Source organism: Leucoraja erinacea, chromosome 11 (genome assembly GCF_028641065.1).
Source record: "Leucoraja erinacea ecotype New England chromosome 11, Leri_hhj_1, whole genome shotgun sequence".
Classification (NCBI taxonomy): domain Eukaryota; kingdom Metazoa; phylum Chordata; class Chondrichthyes; order Rajiformes; family Rajidae; genus Leucoraja; species Leucoraja erinaceus.
The window spans coordinates 1340281-1359981 of record NC_073387.1 but is presented as its reverse complement, the minus strand read 5'-3'; the positions used below and the strand labels follow the sequence as shown (position 1 = coordinate 1359981).

General features: G+C 41.3%; 1 protein-coding gene across 1 annotated transcript; it reads left to right on the top strand.

Moving 5' to 3' along the window:
- Positions 1-9875: 9875 nt before the first annotated feature.
- On the top strand, positions 9876-19248 carry LOC129701409 (putative ammonium transporter 1). The gene is made up of 4 exons (XM_055642562.1): positions 9876-11057; positions 12187-12260; positions 14330-14455; positions 18932-19248. The coding sequence occupies exons 1-4, from the start codon at positions 11036-11038 to the stop codon at positions 19181-19183; spliced, it is 474 nt and encodes a 157-aa protein (XP_055498537.1). The 5' UTR covers positions 9876-11035; the 3' UTR covers positions 19184-19248.
- The last annotated feature ends 453 nt before the right edge of the window (positions 19249-19701 follow it).

Genomic DNA, 19701 nt, shown 5'->3' with positions numbered 1-19701 from the left:
TTCTACAAGGAGAAAAGTCAACGGTAGGATCATAATGATGGGATGTAAGAAGTACAGGCTCTCATCATCTACTTGTAAATCAAAAGTGATTGTGGGATGACGGGAAAGTGAAATATGAGGTGGATTATATGTTGTCACTTTCAATGACCTTTCCACAAATGCTGGCAGCATATTCTAAAGGAGGCAGCAAGATATAGACATGAATCTTGGAATGTATGAGTTAAGATGGGGCATATTGATAATAAATACAAGCTGAGTGTGATTGTAATTAGGTGATTATAGGAGCATAGAGCAGTGTGAAAGACTACTGGTGCATTTGTTGATACTGTCGATGGGATGTTTTCGCTTTTGTGATCTTGACCACAATATACTAATGAAGTCATTAAATGTTCTAACCCTGCAACTGTATCCTTCACTCTTGACATTGACCTTACGAGTTAACACCTTCCATTCATCCTGTATTGGAATTGGGAATTGACAAGAATACATTACTCTCATTATATAGGGCCTCAATAACCGTACCCAGGGAACTGAGAAAGTGAGTTTCACTATTCAGTATATGAGCAGATGAACCTCTTATTGCACAATAAACATTCACCAACAGACTAAAAAAAACTATGACCTTAAGTGGCAGCCTCGTGTGTGGCACCTTATCAAAAGGCTTCTGAGATTATGTAAACAGCATCCACTGACACTTCGTGATGCTGCCTCAAAAAGGCTGGCAGCATCATCAAGGACCCACACCATCCTGGTCACACACACATTGCCCAACGCATCACCGGTTCCTCGCTCCCCTCAATTGAGTCTGTCCAAAGCAAGCGTTGTCTGCGAAGGGCGCTCAGCATCGCCAAGGACTGCTCTCACCCCAACCATGAACTGTTTACCCTCCTACCATCCGGGAGGCGTTACAGGTCTCTCTGTTGCCGGACCAGCAGGTCCAGGAACAGCTTCTTCCCTGCGGCTGTCACACTACTCAACAATGTACCTCGGTGACTGCCAATCACCCCACCTCCGGACACTCCTCCCACAGGAAAAACACTATGACTGTATGAATGTAAATAGAGTTATTTATTGAAATCATATTCTATGTCGCTATTCCAGGGAGATGCTAACTGCATTTTGTTGTTTCTGTACTGTACACTGACAATGACAATTAAAGTTGAATCTGAATCTGAATCTGAATGGGTGACATTTCGGGTCGAGACCCTTCTTCTGACTGATCCACAAAATGCTGGAGTAACTCAGCGGACAGGCAGCATCTCTGGAGAGAAGGAATGGGTGACGTTTCGGGTTGAGACCCTTCTTCAGACTGATCTTCAGCTGCCTGCCCCGCTGAGTTACTCTAGCATTTTGTGTCTACCTTATTGATATTATTATTGAAATAAAATTAAATTTCCAATTCCACTTTCTTTCAGTTATGAAAGTTGGACTGATTTGCTACCAAATTGGGAGATTGCCAAGACAAAGTACGCTTGCTGTTATTTTTAAAAGTGTGATAGATACATGTAAGTATTTACAAATTCAAATAAGATTTTTTTAAATTTTGATATATATGGTGTAATGTTTTCATAAAATCATAGAATTGTTCAGCACAGAAACAAGCCCGCATGGTCACCTTGTCCATGCTGATCATAGTGCATTAATCCCACATGGAGTCATAGAGCCAAATAGCAGAAAAACAAGCCCTTAAGCCCACCTTGTTATCACTGACCAAGTTAGTATACAGGGCTGGTCCTTTTTGCCTGCATTTGGCCCGTTGCCTTCCAGACTCTTCCTATCCATATATCTGTTTAAATGTCCTTCAAAAGTAACAATTGTATCTAATTCTATAGCTTTCCCTGGCAACTCATTCCAGATACGGACTATGGAGTGAAAATGTTGCTCCTGAGGTTCCTCTTACATCTCTCCTCTGTCAACTTAACCATATGCCTTCTAGCTTTAGCATCCTCTACTCTAGGAAAAAAGTGAGCATTCAGTTTATCCATGTCTCTCATGATCTTGTACACCTCAATAAGGTCACCTTTGGCTTTCTACGTTGCAAAGAAAAGTCCTAGGCTGTCCGACCTCTCCCTGCAACTCAAGCTCGCTAGCCCAGGTAACATCCTGTTGGCTCTCTTCTGCACGCTTTCTAACTTAATGACATTCTTCCTGTAATATGTTGATCAGAACAGTGTGGTTTCAGCAACGACTTCTACAGTTAATTACTGATGTTCCAACACTTGTTTTCAGTAGCCTTCCCAATTAAGACGTGCCAAAAGCCTTATTTACTGCACTGTCCACTTGACTCACCATTTTCAGGGAACCATGCACCTGTAGTTTCCAGATCTCGTCTGTATTAGTGTCAGAATCGAATTCCATTTGCTATTTCATGGCCCACCTTCCCAACTGATGTAGATGCTGATGTAAACTTAGATATCCTTCCATGCTGTCCAATGTACCACCAATTTTGGTGTCTTCTGCAAATTTGCTCACACTGTTAATTACACTGTCATCCAAATCGTTAATGTACATAATAAACAATGCTGGACACGGCACACACCTTTCTAGCAGTCCACTGGTCATAGACCTCAATTAGAAAAACAATCCCCACACCATCCTTTGACTCCCTTTTCCAAGCCATTTTTTAATCCAATTGGCTAGCTCACCTTGGATTCTGTATGCTCTAACCTATCAGATTAGCCTGCCATGTGGGACTTTGTCAAAGATCTTGTTAAAATTCATATAGGCAACCGCCACTAGCCTGCCCTCATCAATCCTCTTAGTGACCTCTTCCAAAAACTCTTATCAGATTTTGCGAAAACCAATTTCCCATGCACAAAGCCATGCTGACTATCCCAAAACAACCTTGCGTATCCAAATGTTTAAGAAAGAACTGCAGATGCTGAAAAAATCGAAGGTAGACAGCATTTTTCGTGTTTTTGTCATTTTTTAAATTATATGTATGACTGCAGGGAAACAAAATTTCGTTCAGACCGAAAGGTCTGAATGACAATAAACTAATCTAATCTAATCTAATCTAATCTAATTTTTGTCTACCTTGCATATCCAAATGCTGGTAGTTCCTGTCATTTAGGAGCAGCATTGTGGCGTGGTAGAATTGCTGCCTTACAGCGTCAAAGACCCGGATTCAATCCCGACTACAGGTGCTGCTGTGTGTACGGAGTTTATACGTTCTCCATGTCAACGCATGGGTTTCCTCCCGGTCCTCCAATTTCCACCCACATTCCAAAGCCATGCAGAGTTGTATTGAATTGAATTGAATTGAATTTCCTTTATTGTCATTCAGACCTTACGGTCTGAACAAAATTTTGTGCCTGCAGTCATACATACAATGATACAATAATAAACAACAATAAACACAAATTAACATCCACCACAGTGAGTCCTCCAAACACCTCCTCACTGTGGTGGAGGCAAAAATCTTAGGGCTGCAGTCTCTTCCCTCTTCTCCCTCTGCGCTGAGGCAATTCCCCACCGGGCGATGGTACAAACAGTCCCGCAGCTCACCGAACCCCGCGAACGGGCCGGTTCAAACACTGCGGCCCGGGGTGGTCGAAGCCGCCGCACCTCCAGTCCAGTACACGCAGCCGCCGGCCCGCGGCTGAACCCAGGACTCTGGACACCGCCGCCAGAACGTCGTCCCAGCCACCAGAGCACCGTCCCAGCCCCCGGACTGGATTGCCCTCACGTGAGTGCCGTTCCTCCCTCGGGCTGGGCCACTCCGACAGGAGTGCCGTTCCTCCCTCGGGCTGGGCCACTCCAGCGGGAGTGCCGTTCCTCCCTCGGGCTGGGCCACTCCAGCGGGAGTGCCGTTCCTCCCTCGGCTGGGCCACTCCAGCGGGAGTGCCATTCCTCCCTCGGGCTGGGCCACTCCAGCCCCTCACCATGCCGCTCTCACGGGAGCACCGTTCCATCCCGGGCTGGGCCGGGAGCGAGCCCAGGACGAGTCCTGTCAGCTGCCTCCAGAGTCCCGAGGTCGCCGGCTCCGCTAGACCTGAGCGTAGACGGAGGCAAAGAAGGGGGATACGACGAAAAGGTCGTATTCCCCCGAAGGGAGTGACAGCAGCCCCCGTTTCACCCCCCACCCCCCTCCCCACATAAACACAGCCTAAAAACCAAAAACATAACTAGACAAAACGAAAAAAAACAACACAAAAAAGTAAAAGACAAACGGACTGCAGGCGAGCCGCAGCCGTTCCCAGCGCCGCCACTTCCGGATTCTGTAGGTTAATTGACTTCTGTAAATTGCCCCTAGTAGGGTGGAAAGGTGGGAAAACATAAAACTAGTCTACGGGTTCCACACTGTATCTCTAAACTAAGAATCCCTTCCAACTTTCCCACTACTGACATCAGCTTGTAGTTCCCTGAACTGTCCATGCTATCCTCCTTGAATAATGGTACAATGTTAGCCACACTCCAGACTTCTGGAACTTCACATGTGGCTAAAGATAATATAAATATCTCTGTTTCTTCTCTGACTTCCATTGAGTTCCGGACATGCACTTGGTTAGGCCTTGGGGGTTTGCACCTTAATGTGCTTTAAAACGAAAATCCCAACTCTTATATTCAATGCTTAGGTCTACAAAGGCAAGCATAATAAATGCCTTCTTTACTGCCCTATCCATTTGTGACACCACTTTCGGGGAGTAGTGGACTTGTCTATCCCATGTAATCCTAAGCTCCCTGTCATTTACTTTCTATGTCACACCAGAATGTACTTAGAAAAGTGCATTACGTTACATTTGTCTCAATTAGACTCCATCTGCCGTCACCCTGCACAACTTTCCAGCTGATCTATGCCCCATAGAATTTTTAGACAACCTACTTATCTATCTGTCTATCTGTCTGTCTGTCTGTCTGTCTGTCTGCTCCACCAGTTTTGAGTTCTTCAAACCTGCTAATCAAACCATCTACATTATCATCCAAGTCATTTATATATTACAAGCAACAATGGTCTCAACACTGATCCTTGCATTACACCATTTGTTACAGACCACCAATTGAAAATAAACACCCATACTTCACTATCCTATGCTTTCTTCCACTAATAACATGTGGACCTAGTTTGCCAATATGCCCTGAGTCTAAGCCTGGACCAGCCTACAATTGTCAAAATCATTGCTGTTATCTGTCTTCATTAATTTTTCTCAGCAAACTCCTCAAAAAAACTCAGATTTGTGATTCAGGATTCCCCTTGCACAAAACCATGCTGAATCTTCCTAAACAGTTCCTGTATTTCAAAGTGACCATAGATCCTGAGCCTCAGAATCATTTATAATTGTACTTTGGGAGGTTGAAGTAAGGGGAAAATATACAATTGGTGGTAAGACCCTTAATAACATTGATTTACCGAGTTCAATGCTATAACTCGCTGAAAGTGGCAACACAAGTATATTGAGTTTTAAAGAAGGCATAAGGTCTGCTTGCCTTACAAGAGTCAGGATGTCATGATGCAGCTCTGCAGGATGTTAGTGAGGCCGAATTTGGAGTATTGCATGCAGTTCTGGTTGCCACATTACAGGAGAGATGTGGAGGCATTGGAGATGGTGCAGAGGTTCAGAAGGCTGCCTGGAGTCGAGGATTTCAGCTACACGAAGAGATTGGATAGACTTGGGTTGTTTTCTGTGGAACGTCGGAGGTTGAGGGGAGACTTGATATAAGTATATAAAATTGAGAGGCATAGATAGGGTAGACAGTCAGAACCTTCTTCCCATGATGCAAATGTCCAACAATAGAAGCATTAGCTACAGAAGGTAGTGGAGGTCTGGAACGCATTGCAAGAGGTCATGGTGGATGTGAAACTCTTTCCTTCTCTCCAGAGATGCTGTCTATACTATTCTATGTTCTACATAGTGGCACTTAAGAGGGTTTTAGATGGGCATATGGAAGTGCAGAGAATAGAGGAATATGGATCATGTACAGGCAAATTAGATCAGTTTAACTTGGTATCATGTTCGGCACAAACATGGTGACTGAAGGGCTGTTTTATGTATGTTTAGGAAGGAACTGCGGATGCTGGTTTACACTGAAGATAGACGCAAAATGCTGGAGTAACTCAGCGGGACAGGCAGCATCTCTGGAGAGAAGGAATGGGTGACATAGGGTCTCACCTGAATCATCACTCTTTCCTACTCTCCAGAGACGCTGTCTATACTGTTCTATGTTCTATCATGAGAGCCATAGACTAGGTAGACAGTCAGTTTTTTTACACATTTTTTTTACACAGAGGTTGATAGGTGCCTAGATCATGCTGCCATGGTAGAGGCAGATATAATAGTGGTAAAAAATACATAATAGTGGCATTGATAGGCACATGGATTTGCAGGGAAGGGACAGTTGTGGAGTATGTACAGGCAGGTCAAATTAATTTATCTTGACATCATGTTTGGCACAGCCATTGTGGGCTGAAGGGTCCTGTTCCTGTGGTGTACTGTTCTATATTCTAACATTTCTACCACTGATGTACAACTCATCGGCCGGTAGTTTCCAGGTTGATCCCTACTGCCGATTTTGAACATAGACAACATTGGTTATTCTTCAGTTTTCTCATACTTGTAGCTAATTAAGATGCAAAAATCTCTATGAAAGCCCATCAACATCCTTCCTTGTTTCCCTCAGCATCCTGGGATAGATTCTGCCAGCTCTTGAGGATTTATCAATCCTAATGTGCTTCAATATTTGTAATATTTTCTCCTTCCTAACATGCTCTAATAATATCAGTGTACATGTCCCTTACCTCGTCAGCCTCCATTTCCATCACTCTGGTGAATACAAATGAGAAGTATTCATTTAGGACATAGAGCATATCCCTTGGCTCCATATGTAGATTATCCCTTTGGTCCTCAAACGGATCCTTAGCTTCTAATCTACTTGTAAAACGTTTCTGATTTTCTTTAATCCTATTTGGCAATGTCATTTCATGTCTCGTTTTAGCTTTTTCAATTTATTTCCTCAAAGGATTCATTCCAAAATAATTTCTTGTACCTGACATCTTCTTCCTCTTTACCTTGGTTAAATCCTTCAAATCCTTATTTTCCCTTGACTTACCATCATTATTTCTTAATCTTAAAGGGATAAGGTAACTTTGACGATTACTTATGAACTCACTTTTAAATGCCTCCCATTTATTGGATTTTGCAATTGTTCCCATCCACTTCTAAGGGTCCTATCTTATACCATTAAACTATTTTGTATTTCTTACTGAGGATTATAGGCAATTCTGTAAATTATTGTATGAATCTATTTTGGCAAACAGTTAAGATAATGTGTTTATTGTTATAATAATGTTTGTATGCATGACAAGTACAAATTTAATACAGGTCTACCACCGATTTTCCAGCAACTGGTGTTCCGGCAACACCCGGAAGTTTCACCAAAAATGTGATGCCTAGGTGGAGCGGCCGATCTCGACCACATTGGGACTTCAGTGGCCAATCGGCGGGTCAAATTTGCCCCCTGCAGCCAGGTTCTCAAACTCTGGCCCGGACGGAGCCGTCAGATCTGTTCCTATCACCGACTTTGGAGGCCGAATTTGCGGGCCGGTATCTCGGTCCCCTGGCAGCCTAAGCGGACTGTTCCAGTAGCATTCATTCCTCTCAGAGGCCTTGACCTCTGATGGCTCAGCAAAATGGAAAATCCAGAAAGGTCATGTGATAGGAGCAGAATTAGGCCGTTCGGCCCATCAAGTCTACTCCGCCATTCAATCATGGGTGATCTTTCTTTCCCTCCTAACCCGATTCTTCTGCCTTCTCCCCAGGCAGGAGTAACCAAGGGTGCCAGAAAATCGGTGCTGGACCTGCTTCAGAAATATATTATTATTTATTCATTTTTGAATGTTAGAATTATAGTTGATGGGGAAAGAAAAAGTGTAAAAATCAGCAACATTATTTGGTGCAATAAATAAATCCTCAATTGACATTTGTGGCCTGGGCTATGCTCCCTATTGTCCATATTTAATTATGAACAAATGAATGGGGAGCAAGTACATGAAGTAGCTTACCCACAAGCTTATACACATTGTACAGTGCACTTCCAGATCTTACTTAAAGTCAGAAGGCATTCGCTAAAAGAAAGGTTAGATCACCTGCTTGCACTTTCCAGTCAATAACTGGACAATTATTTGTCTGCAAAGGTGCCTCCATTTAATTGGGAAGATTGTTGCTGACAAGAAAATTCTAAAACTTGATTTCACAACAAGCAAGGGCATTTAAACTTTGTCATTGTTCCTCTCAGCCCTCCCTTGGCTCTTTCAATTTTAAGCACACCTCATACCCCAGTCACTATAGCACACCAAACATCTCTTGCTTATTCCAAATCCATCAAACTATTTGCTTTGAAAACAGCACAGTTTAGGAATATTTTATCTTTTCGCATGCTGCATTTCATTCTTCATCGGATCATAAACCGATCCCTTCATGTCCATTATGCCTTCTTCTTTGTTTATTCTGTATCTTTTACCCTATGGACCATATCCAGGATATATACAAGCCTACTTAACTCTCACTTAGGAGACAATGGTGAGGAAAAGTGATGAAGAGAAGGGTTCCCGTCATTTTCTCTGACAGGCAGAGCAAATAGCCTTGGATCGCATTCCCTGGGAGAGGTTATGAGCAAGAGGAGGATGGCTTGCCCAAGCAAAATAAACATATATTTCCTTTCATGTTGCCAGGAACAGAATGGGGAAATAATATCTTGCGTTGCTTAAATTCCATTTGTCTGCATTCGGCTAGTGCTTGAACATCCAGAAGCTGTTGTGCATGATGATCTCCGGACGGCTCTGCTTCCCTTAACAGAAATTGCAGCAGGATCTTGATCGGTTGAGCAGGTCAGCTGAGGAATGGTTAATGTAGTTTAACACAGATAAATACGAGGTGTTGCATTTTGGGAAGTCAAACCAGGGCAGGACTTACACAGTGAATGGCAGGATTTTTTGCTAGTGTTGTCGAGCAGAGGGAACTAGGAATGCAAGTACATAGTTCCTTGAAAGTGGTGTCACAGACAGATAGGGCGGTCAAGAAAGCTTTCAGCACATTGGCCTTCATCAGTCAGAGTATTGAGTATAGAAGTTGGGAGAATATTTTACAAGATATTGGTGAGGCACCATTTGGAGTATCATGTTCAGTTTTGGTCGCCCTTTTATAGGAAAGTTGTTGTTAAGGTGGAAAGGATAAAGAGAAGATTTACGAGGATGTTGCCTGAACTCGGGGCCTGAGCATTATAGAGAGGTTGAGCAGGCTAGGACTTTATTCCTTGGAATGAAGGAGTATGAGGGGTGATCTTATGGAGGTATACAAGATTGTGCGGCATGGTGGAGCAGCAATAGAGTTGCTGCCTTACAGCCCTTGCAACGCTGCAGACCCGGGTTCGATCCCAACTATGGGTACTGTCTGTACGGAGTTTGTACGTCCTCCATGTGACCATGTGAGTTTTCTCCTAGATCTTGGGTTTCAGATGTACAGATGTGTAGGTAAATTGGCTTGGTAAATGTAAAATTTGTCCTTAGTGTGTGTAGGATAGTGTTGATATGCGGGGATCGCTGGTCGGCGTGGATCCGGTGGGCCGAAGTGCCTGTTTCCGCGCTGTATCTCTAAACTAAACTAAACTAATCATGAGTGGAATAGGTCAGGTAAATGCCCAGTCACTTGCTTAAAGTATCGAGAACAGGACGACATAGGTTTAAGGTGAGGGGGGAAAGATTTAATAGGAATCCGAGGGGCTACTTTTTTACAAAGGGTCATGGGTATATGGAACGAGTTGGCAGAGGAAGTAGTTGAGGCAGGTACTATCACAACATTTAAAATACATTTCGACAGGTACATGGATAGGATAGGTTTAGAAGTGTATGGGACAAATGCAAGCAGGTATCACGAGTATAGATGGGGCATGTTGGTCAGCGTGGGGAAGTTCGACTGAAGGGTCTCTTTTCACTCTCTTTGATTCTTAAGTATTTTCAGCAGCTTTGCTAACACTTCAATGGGAAGTGTAGACTTGTGTCAGGGAGCTGATAGTTTACCTAACATACCTTCACAATTTAGTGGAGAACAGGTATGTGAAGTTGCAAATGTTCCAGTGTCCAATAAAGCACCATTTCCCCCTTCAAGGTACCTCAAGAAAGTGCCTCTTGATTGAGCATGGTCTTGGCTTCGTAATAAATGGTGATTCAGGTGTTGAATGCCATTGTGCTGGCTAACCTGCATGAAACCTTTCTCCATTAAAAGCAAAGAAGCAGGGATTTCTCCCATAGTACATAGAAATATCTACTAAAAAGATCACAGTTGTAAGTCAGGCAAAAATATTTTTATCTCCAAAAATCCTGACCTGTTTATATTACTTCAGGAACTGTTGAACAGCACCACCCTTACAAATCAAGCATGGAATAAAATTTACAGTTATTGGCCATAATAATACGTTGGATTTCTCAATCTTCACTCACAGGCATTGAACTGCAGTGTTTTTATCATGCAATGTTGTAAAAGGCATTAAAAAATACACTAAGACCTAAATTCAGTGAGATATATCACTGGGTAGAAGTAGAAAGGTGCAAACTGCCAGCAGTTCACCACACATCCATTTACCATGTACTATTGGAGTAGAGAACCTTTCCTGTCCTCCACAAGTAATTGGGAAATATCACAGTTTAATTAATTGGAACTGTACCGTTACAAAATTTGATGTAACTTGAAAGAATTCAACAAAATTACTTAAAGTTGAACAAAGGAAAATTGTAATTTATGTGATTCTAGAAAAAAATAGTTAAATGTGAATTTTGTTTTCAATCACTATTTCTGTGTGCAATGGTGAAAAATGCGTTAACAGAAAGATTTAATTCTTTGTAGTTGTGTCTTTACTAGCCTACTGGATACATGGCTATGCCTTTGCTTTTGGAGATCAAGACAGAATTATTGGAAATAAGAATTTCTTTACTTCTGGCAATGTCAACTTCTCACACTTCTTTTATAATTATGCAAGATGTGCTATTGTAACTACGATCGTATCTGGAACTATTACCCGAAGGACAGAACCAATTGGTTACATTATGTCAAGCTACATGTTAGCAGGTATAGCAATTTGTATAGTTATGGATTTGTTAATGTTTTAATCTCCTACTGACATTAGTAATGAGTATATTTTAAATTATCCTGTAGAACTAAAATCTGTCACCTTAATACCGTCAACGTGTAAAAGAGTTGCATAAAAAAGGATGCCGTATTGGCACAGCAGTTCGGTTACCAGAGATTAAAAAATAGAAAATGCTTATAGACAATGGAAAGAGAAACATGTTATTGTTTAAGGTTGAATAGTTTATTAAATGTGTCTTTGATAAGTCTCCATCCTTCACTATCCCGGTGGTTATCATAGGCCATAAACTCAATTGGACTAGCCCTTTAAAAACAAGAGCAGGTCAGACCTGGGTGTTCTAAGGCATGTGACTCACCACCCTTTCCAAAGCCCAAATCAGAAGTGATAGAATACTCTCCACTTGTCTGCAAGAGTGCAGTGTTAACAAGTCTCAGGAATCTCACCAACAGAGCAAAGTAACCCTCTTGTGGGAAGCAAAGGAAGAAATTACAAGGGCCTTGTCAGATATGTTTACATCATTTAACCACATGTAGGGTATTAGAAGATTGAGGAATGGATAATAGTATATTTTTACTTAAGACGAGGTGCAAGGAGAAGTAAGGGTACTACAAGCTGGTGAGTGTAAAATCAATGGTGGGGAAACCTACCACTGATGTTAAATTCATCAGCCTATGGCTGGATAGACAACTCAGATTAGGGATGGCTTTTCATGTGGGAAATCACAGTAATAGGCTCTTCGGCATGCAGTGTCTGTGCTGACTCATGCTCCCTTCATCTGGAACATTTAGTAGTGAAATGCCGTCCCTTCTACCTTCCAAGGAAATTTACATCTATCATCGTGAATGTCTACTTCCCACCCCTGGCAGATGTTCAGCTAGCACGAGAAGAAGTACATGCCATGATCAACAAACATCAGATGGATTATCCCAATGCCTTCTGTATCATAGCAGGGAACTTCAATGAGACTAGATTGAAATAAGCCATAGCTGCTACGGACTTCATAACAAAACATATGGAAGATCTGTTTTATGTAAAAATCTGTTTTATGTTTTTTGATATGCAAATACTTTGAAGTTTAGTATATGTTTAAATTTTGATCTATCACAGGATTTGTGTATCCAATTGTTTCTCGTTTCTTTTGGAATCAATCTGGCCTTTTTTATGTACGTCTCCCAGTTCAGGTGAGTAAAATTTCAAATCATAAAAAGTTGCATGCAAATTTGAGAACTGTGTTTTGAATTAGAACAAAGAAGTGTACAGCACGGAAACAGACCCTTTGGCACACAATGTTTGCCGAACCTAATGCCTAGCTGAACTGATCACTTATGCCTGCACATGTCCATATTCCTCTACAGTTTCATGTGCCTATCCAAAAGCCTCTTAAACACCATTATCATATCTGCCTCCACCACCGCCACCCTGGGAATGCATTCCAGCCCTCCTTCCCCCCACCCTCTGTATAAGGTGAGAGGGGGAATGTTTGATAGAGATGTGTGGAGAAAAAGCTTGCCCCACACATCTCCATTAAACTTTTCCCCTCTCACCTTATAGCTATGCCCTCTGCTGTTGGACAATTCCACCTAGGGGGAAAAGGGTTCTCACGGTCTACCCTATCTCTGCCTCTCATAGTTTAATATTATTTCTATCAAGTCTCCCCTCAACCATCGACCACCAACATTCCAAAGAAACCAATCCAAGTCTGTCCAACCTCTCCCTGTAGCTGAAACTCTCCAATCCAGGCAGCATTTTGGTAAACCTCTCCAAAGCTTCCACATCTTTCCTGTAATGGGATGCCCAGAACTGCATACAATATTCCAGTGTGGCCTAACCAAAGTACAATAGAGTTGCATCCTGACTCTTGTACTCAATGTCCACAGCAACCAAACCATATGCCTTTTTACCATCCTATCTACCCTGTGTTGCCATTTTTGGTAAATTAAAACAAATTCAGGAACAATATTTTAAATGTAATACAGGGTCCGAGTACTTTGGCAAACAACTTTTAAGTTATTCATCAACATATAAGCATATAAAAAGAGAGGGGGAAAAAATGAAGTTATGCTAATCACAAACGTAAGAATTCCAAATTACTTAATAGCCATTGATGACTTTTGAAATAGAATCACTGTTGCAATAGAGGAAATATTGCTTCAATTTACAGGTGGCAAAATCCTTCAAACAACAATGAAATAATGACCAGCTAAGATTTTAATGGAAAATGGATGTTAACATTACTTGAAATGGAATCGTCCAGAGGTTGCAGCATTTACCACCTAGCTCTACATTTTGGTTGGTGGGACCCATGATAAATATGGGTGACATGAAACTAGAAAACTTCTTCTTTGGTTGGAATAACATGAGTACCAGGAAATCTGCATTGAATTGATGACCTACGGTTGTAATATTTTAATCTTTCTTTAATAGTTAATTATATATAGCCTTGAATATGACAACTTCTGTTGGTGCAGCAGAAATATAGAAATTGTAATAGTTGATCAAACTGATCTACGTTTACATTTAGCTTCCACAAATGCAATTAGTTTTAATCACATTTCCCCACCCTTGTCCTTCAATTTCCCTTTTTCTACCTATCCAGTCTAGCCATTATTCACTTGAGTTATGCCTTAGCCATTGACTGAAAGTTGCTAGAAGTTTGTTTAGAAATTTATTTTGCCTTTGCTGTAAATTTTGTCAATTCTGAACATTAATTTCCTTGAGTTTACTGATTTTCAAGTAAGACAACAACATTGAAAATAAATATGTATTCTTAATCTAAAAACACATCGTAACCTATCCTCTGCAGAAAAGGCGCCTTCCTCCTTATTATTCTGTATCACTTTTCACTTAAAACAAATAAAAAGTGATCATAAAAGTATTTTCCGAGAGAAAAGATTCAACGTGTTAAAATTAAACGCACCAGTGCTGTCCACTTGTGTTGAATAACTTGTGTTGAATTGGTATGGTACCACACCAATATTTTCTTTAGAAGCAAGTTACAGCTCTTAATGACCTGCTGCCAAATGCAACATTCTGCTTCCCATAAATTCTCCTTGCGGAGACTCCTGTCAGTCCCACATAGCTCACAATTTCAAATGCTCCCTGCTCCATCATATAGGCAATCCCTTTTTAGCATGAGCAATAAAACATGTTTCCAATGTTTTTGTTTTTACTTGCAATGTTTAAAGAAATTATGAAATGACTATATCACAACTATCTCATCATATATATTTCATCTATTTTATTTTCAAAGGACTATGCTGGAAGTGGAGTAGTGTTCTTAGTCGGTGGCACGGCAGCACTAATTACATCATTTGTTACAAATCTACATGTTGAACACTGGCAAACACCAAAGATCAATAAAGAATCCAGTTTACCTGTGAGTGAATACAGTAAAAAAAGAAAACCATAATTATCTAACTTTTTTGATTTTAAAAAGATGCATGAAAGTAAGATGAGTTAAGATGGTGTTTCATAACAGTGGATTTTGTACTTTTTCAATTATTAGTTCTTGAATTAAATCAAAGCTTTTATGAAAATTCAAATTTATATGTACACATTTTATAAAATACAAAAAATAGTTTACTGGTTTTATGAAGAGAAACTTTCAAAGTCAAGATAATTTAAACAACTTAAGCGTTCATAATAAAAATGAATTGAAATAACGTAATATGACACATTAGTCATTTCATAAATGTACTCTTCTAACCGTGGAGTTTTCAATGGGCTTACTTCAATAATATATAAGCGTAGAAACCATGGACAGCACACTGGCTCAGCTGTTCGAACAGCTAGCTCACAGTACCAGAGACCCGGGTTCAATTCTAACCTTGCATGCATGTCCGATCCTGACCTTGGAGTTTGCACGTTCTCCCTGTGACTACATGGGTTTCTTCTGGGTGCTCTGGTTTCTTGCCGCATCCCAAAGATGGGTAGGTTTGCAGATTAATCAGAATATGTAAATTGCCCCTAGTAGATATAGAATGGATAACATAGAACTACGGTGAATAACGGTCAGTGTGCACTTGGTGGGCCAAAGAGCCTGTTTCATAAGGTCGTAGGAGTAGAATTAGGTCATTCGGCCCATTTGTCTACTCCACCATTCAATCATGGCTGATAGATCTCTCCTAACCCCATTCTCTAGCCTTCTCCCCATAACCTCTGACACCCGCACTAATCAAGAATCTATCTCTGCCTTAACAATATCCACAGACTTGGCCTTCACAGCCTTCTGTGACAAAGAATTCCACAGATTTACCACCCTCTGACAAAATAAATTTCCCCTCATCTTCCAAAAAGAATGTCCTTTAATTCTGAGGCTGTGACCTCTAGTCTTAGACTCTCCCAATCGTGGAAACATCCTCTCCACATCCACTCTATCCAAGCCTTTCACTATTCTATGTGTTTCAATGTCCCCCCCCTCCCCCCATTCTCTAAACTCCAGCAAGTACAGGCCTGACAAATGCTCGTCATAGGTTAACCTACTCATTTCTGGGATCATTCTTGTAAACCTCCTCTGGGCCCTCTTCAGAGCCAGCTCATCATTCCTCTGATCTGGTGCCAAAATTGCTCACAATATTCCAAATGCGGCCTTACCAGCGCCGTATGGAGCCTCGGTATTGCATCACTGTTTTGTATACAAGCCTATAAATGCTGGCATTGACTTTACTACAGATTCGACTTGCAGATTAACTTTTTGGGAATCCTGCACCACCTTCCAAGTCCAATTGCACCTCCAATTTCTGGATTCCCTCCCCTTTTAGAAAATAGTCTGCTCCTTTATTCCTACTACAAAAATGAATGACTCCACACTTTGCTACACTCTATTCCATCTGCCACTTCTCTGCCCATTCTCCCAACTTGTCCAAGTCCTTCTCCAGAGTCCCTGCTTTCTCTACACAACCTTGCCTTCCACCTATTTTCATATAATCCACAAACTTTGCCACAAAACCTTCAATCCCCCCGTCCAAATCATTAATATACAACGTGAAGAGTAGCGGCCCCAGCACCGACCCTTGCGGAACTCCGCTAGTCACTGGCAGCCAACCAGAAAAGGCCCCCTTTATTGCCACTCTTTGTCTTCTGCCATCCAGCCAACCTGCAATCCATGTTAGTATCTGCTCATTGATACCTTGGGCACTCATCTTCCTTAGCTGCCTAACGTGTGGCACCTTATCAAAGGCTTTCTGAAAATCTAAGTAAACATCATCTACTGACTCTCCTTTGTCTGTCTTGCTATTTACTTCTTCAAAGATTTCCAGCAAATTTTTCAACCGCCCCTTCATAAAGCCATGCTGACTTCAGCCTATTTTATCGTGAACTTCTAAGTAATCCGTAACGTCATCCTTTATAATGGACTCTAAAATCTTATCAACCACCGAAGCCAGACTAACCAGCCAGTTGTTCCCACTGTTCCGCTTTGCTCTCTTCTCGTGCAGCGGGGTAATATTGGCAATTTTCCAATCATCTGTGAGCTCTCCCGTGGGGGCTATGGGAACGGGTAGGGAGCAGACTCAATGGGTCTGCAGTTGGTCTAGTATTTTATAATCCCTTCAAGTTTACTCCTGTGTTTCATCATCTCCGTCTTAATTATTTTGTCCTTTCTTATATTCTAAACTGCTCACAATTCTCAGGCCCACTGTTTTTTATTCCTGGCTATTTTATGTACCTCCTATTTGTATCTTATACTATACTTAATTTCTTTGGCTCACTGTTGAGCCCTTTTTTATGACATTTTTGTGCCAGTTGTGAGTGAATAATTGTTGTAATTCATGTATCCATTCTTTACATATTCAAGCTAACCTATATAGTAAATTCTCTGTGCCAACTGTGTCTTTTACCTCAATAGTCTTTTACCTTGAAAACATTTTAACTCCCCTTCCCATTCCAATACTGACCTTTCTGTCCTGGGCCACCTCCACTGTCAGAGTGAGGCCGCATGCAAATTCATGGAACAACACCTCATATTTTGCTTGGGCAGTTTACAACGTTGATTTATCTAATTTCAAGTCATTTAATTCCCTTCCTCCCCACCTCCCCCATCCTGGTCATCTGTTGCTTGTCTTTCTTCGTTCTGGCCTTGTATTACCTGCAGTTCTCTCCCCTCTACTTTTAGTCTGAAGAAGGGTCCCGGTCCAAAATCTCACCAGAGATGCTACCCGACCCACTGAGTTACTCCAGCACTTTGTGTCTATCTTCATATCTTCTACCTTTGCAGTTTTCTTCATTCAGATTAAGGATTCTACTACTTTATTCTCCATCATGATGATGAATTCTTAGTCACTCTTCCCAAAAGGACCACACACAATAAAACGGTTAATTTCTTATGTCTTTCTCATTGTATTAAGCCCAGCCTAGTGTACTCTAATCTTTCAATGGTTCTTCAATGCATTAGTCTAAAAACAAAGTCACATGTTCTCTCCAGGAATTAACTGCTCATTGTATTATTTACCATTACACCTGATTTTTTGATCAATTTAGATGTAAAGTCACCCATGTTTACAGTTGTACCCCCTTTGCTTGAGCATCTGGTTACCTGAAAGTTCCTCTTATGTCCACAGTAAAATACTTCAGATGTTTAAAACAAAAATTCTTGCTGTTTGTAATATACACAAATGATTTGAACATGGATATAAGAGGCAAGGTAATTTGCTGATGACATGACGTGCTGGAGTTGTTGATAGTGTGAAGGATAATCTTACATACCAAGTGATATTGATCTGTTGGTGAAATGGGCTGAGAAGTGGCAGAGAATTTAATTCCGATAAGTGTGAGGTGATGAATTTTCGAAGTACAAATGAGGCTAGGGTATACACCATACATTATAGGGTCCTAGAAGAGCATTGAGAAACAAAAGGACCTTGGTGTACACGTTTAAAGATCCTTCAAGCTCACAACAGAGGTTAATAATATGATTAAGAAAGCATGTGGGGTGCTGGCCTTCAGTAGTCAGCATTGACGAAAGAGCTGGGAAGTTATGCTCCAGCTTTAAAAAACATCGGTCAGGCCTCAGCTAGAATTCTGTGTGCAGTTCTGGTCACCACATCATAGCAAAAATGGTGAAGGTGCAGGGCAGATTCATGAAGATGTTACCAGAGATGGGATTGTTTCATCTATGAGAAGAGATTGGAGAAGCTGGGACTGTTTTGCTTAGAATATAGGAAAACCCCTGGGTGTTAACATCTCAGAAGACCTGTCCTGGGCATAGATATAATCATGAAGAAGGTGCAACAGCACCTCTTATTTCTTAGAAGGTTAAAGAGTCTCAACATGTCACCAAACTTTTATAGATGCACTGTAGAAATGGTCATCACTAGTTGCCTCATGGCCTAGCACAGCAATTCCAATGCACAGAAATACAAGAGGTTGCAAACAATTGTTTTTTTCAGCCTGGTTCATCACAAACTTAGTCATCAACCCTCAGTCCCCCATTCAGCTTCTACATGAGAAAGTGCCTCAAGAAGGCAACATCTATTATTTAGGATCTTCACCATCCGGGCCCAGCCTCCTTCGTAGTGCTAGCATTGGGCAAGTGGTACAGAATCCTGAAGTTCCGCACCACCAGATTCAGACATTTAGAGGGCATCTGAGGAGGAGCTCACAAAGAGTGAGTACCCAGAATACACTGCCTAAAAAAAAAGCAAAAAGAAGCATGTGGACAATTTCTGGAAGTTGGGATTAATTACTGACAGGTTTCCACTGCTTGGTGCGGGGCTTTGATGGGCTAAATGGCATGATTCCATGCTGTATATCTCCATGACTTAGCAGTTTTTCTACTGACAATATAGTGGATTTAGCACAACTGATGAAGATGAAACCTGAGAGACAGATGACTTTTTCTGTTTTTGTTTGAAAGCTTACAGTTCTTGGTGCTTCCATGGAACTTGTGGGCTCCTTAGGTTTTATTGTTGGTGCACAAGGTCACATTACAGAATCTGGAGATGGTCAATCAGCCAGCCTTGCCGCGGTCAATACTCTACTATCAACAGGATCTGCAGGTTTATGTGGCTTAATTTACCTGAGAATGAAGAGCGACTCCTACAATATAATACGATTGGTTAATGCAGCTCTCACTGGCTTGGCAAGTATTTATGTTTCAGCTGATTGAAATACATTCATAAAGTCATACAGCACAGAACTCTTATTTTATAGCTGGGCTAATCCCATTTGCCTGGATTTGACCACATCCCTCTGAAATTTTCCTATTTGCCTGTTTTTTAAACATACCATTATATCCGCCTCTACCGCTTCCTCTAGCAACTTGTTCCATATATGACACCGCTTTCAGTGTGCAGAAATTGCCCCTCGGGTCTCTTTTAAATTGTTCTTTTGGTACTTTAAAACTGCTCTCTAGTTCTGCACTACTGTTCCCTGGGGAAAAGTGTGTGTCTATTCATCTTACCTAATCAAAAAGGTTGATGAAGGCAAATCTGTAATTGTTATTTTTATAGATTTTTATAGATTTCAAGACATTTCACATGGGAGGGTGCTCTAGAAGTTTAGATCGCATGGGGTCCAAGGAGAGCTAGCCGACTAGATAGAACATTGACTTCATTGTTAGAAGAAAGCAGAGAGTGATGGTGGAAGGTTATTTTTTGGACTGTGAATAGTGGTGTGCCTCAGGGA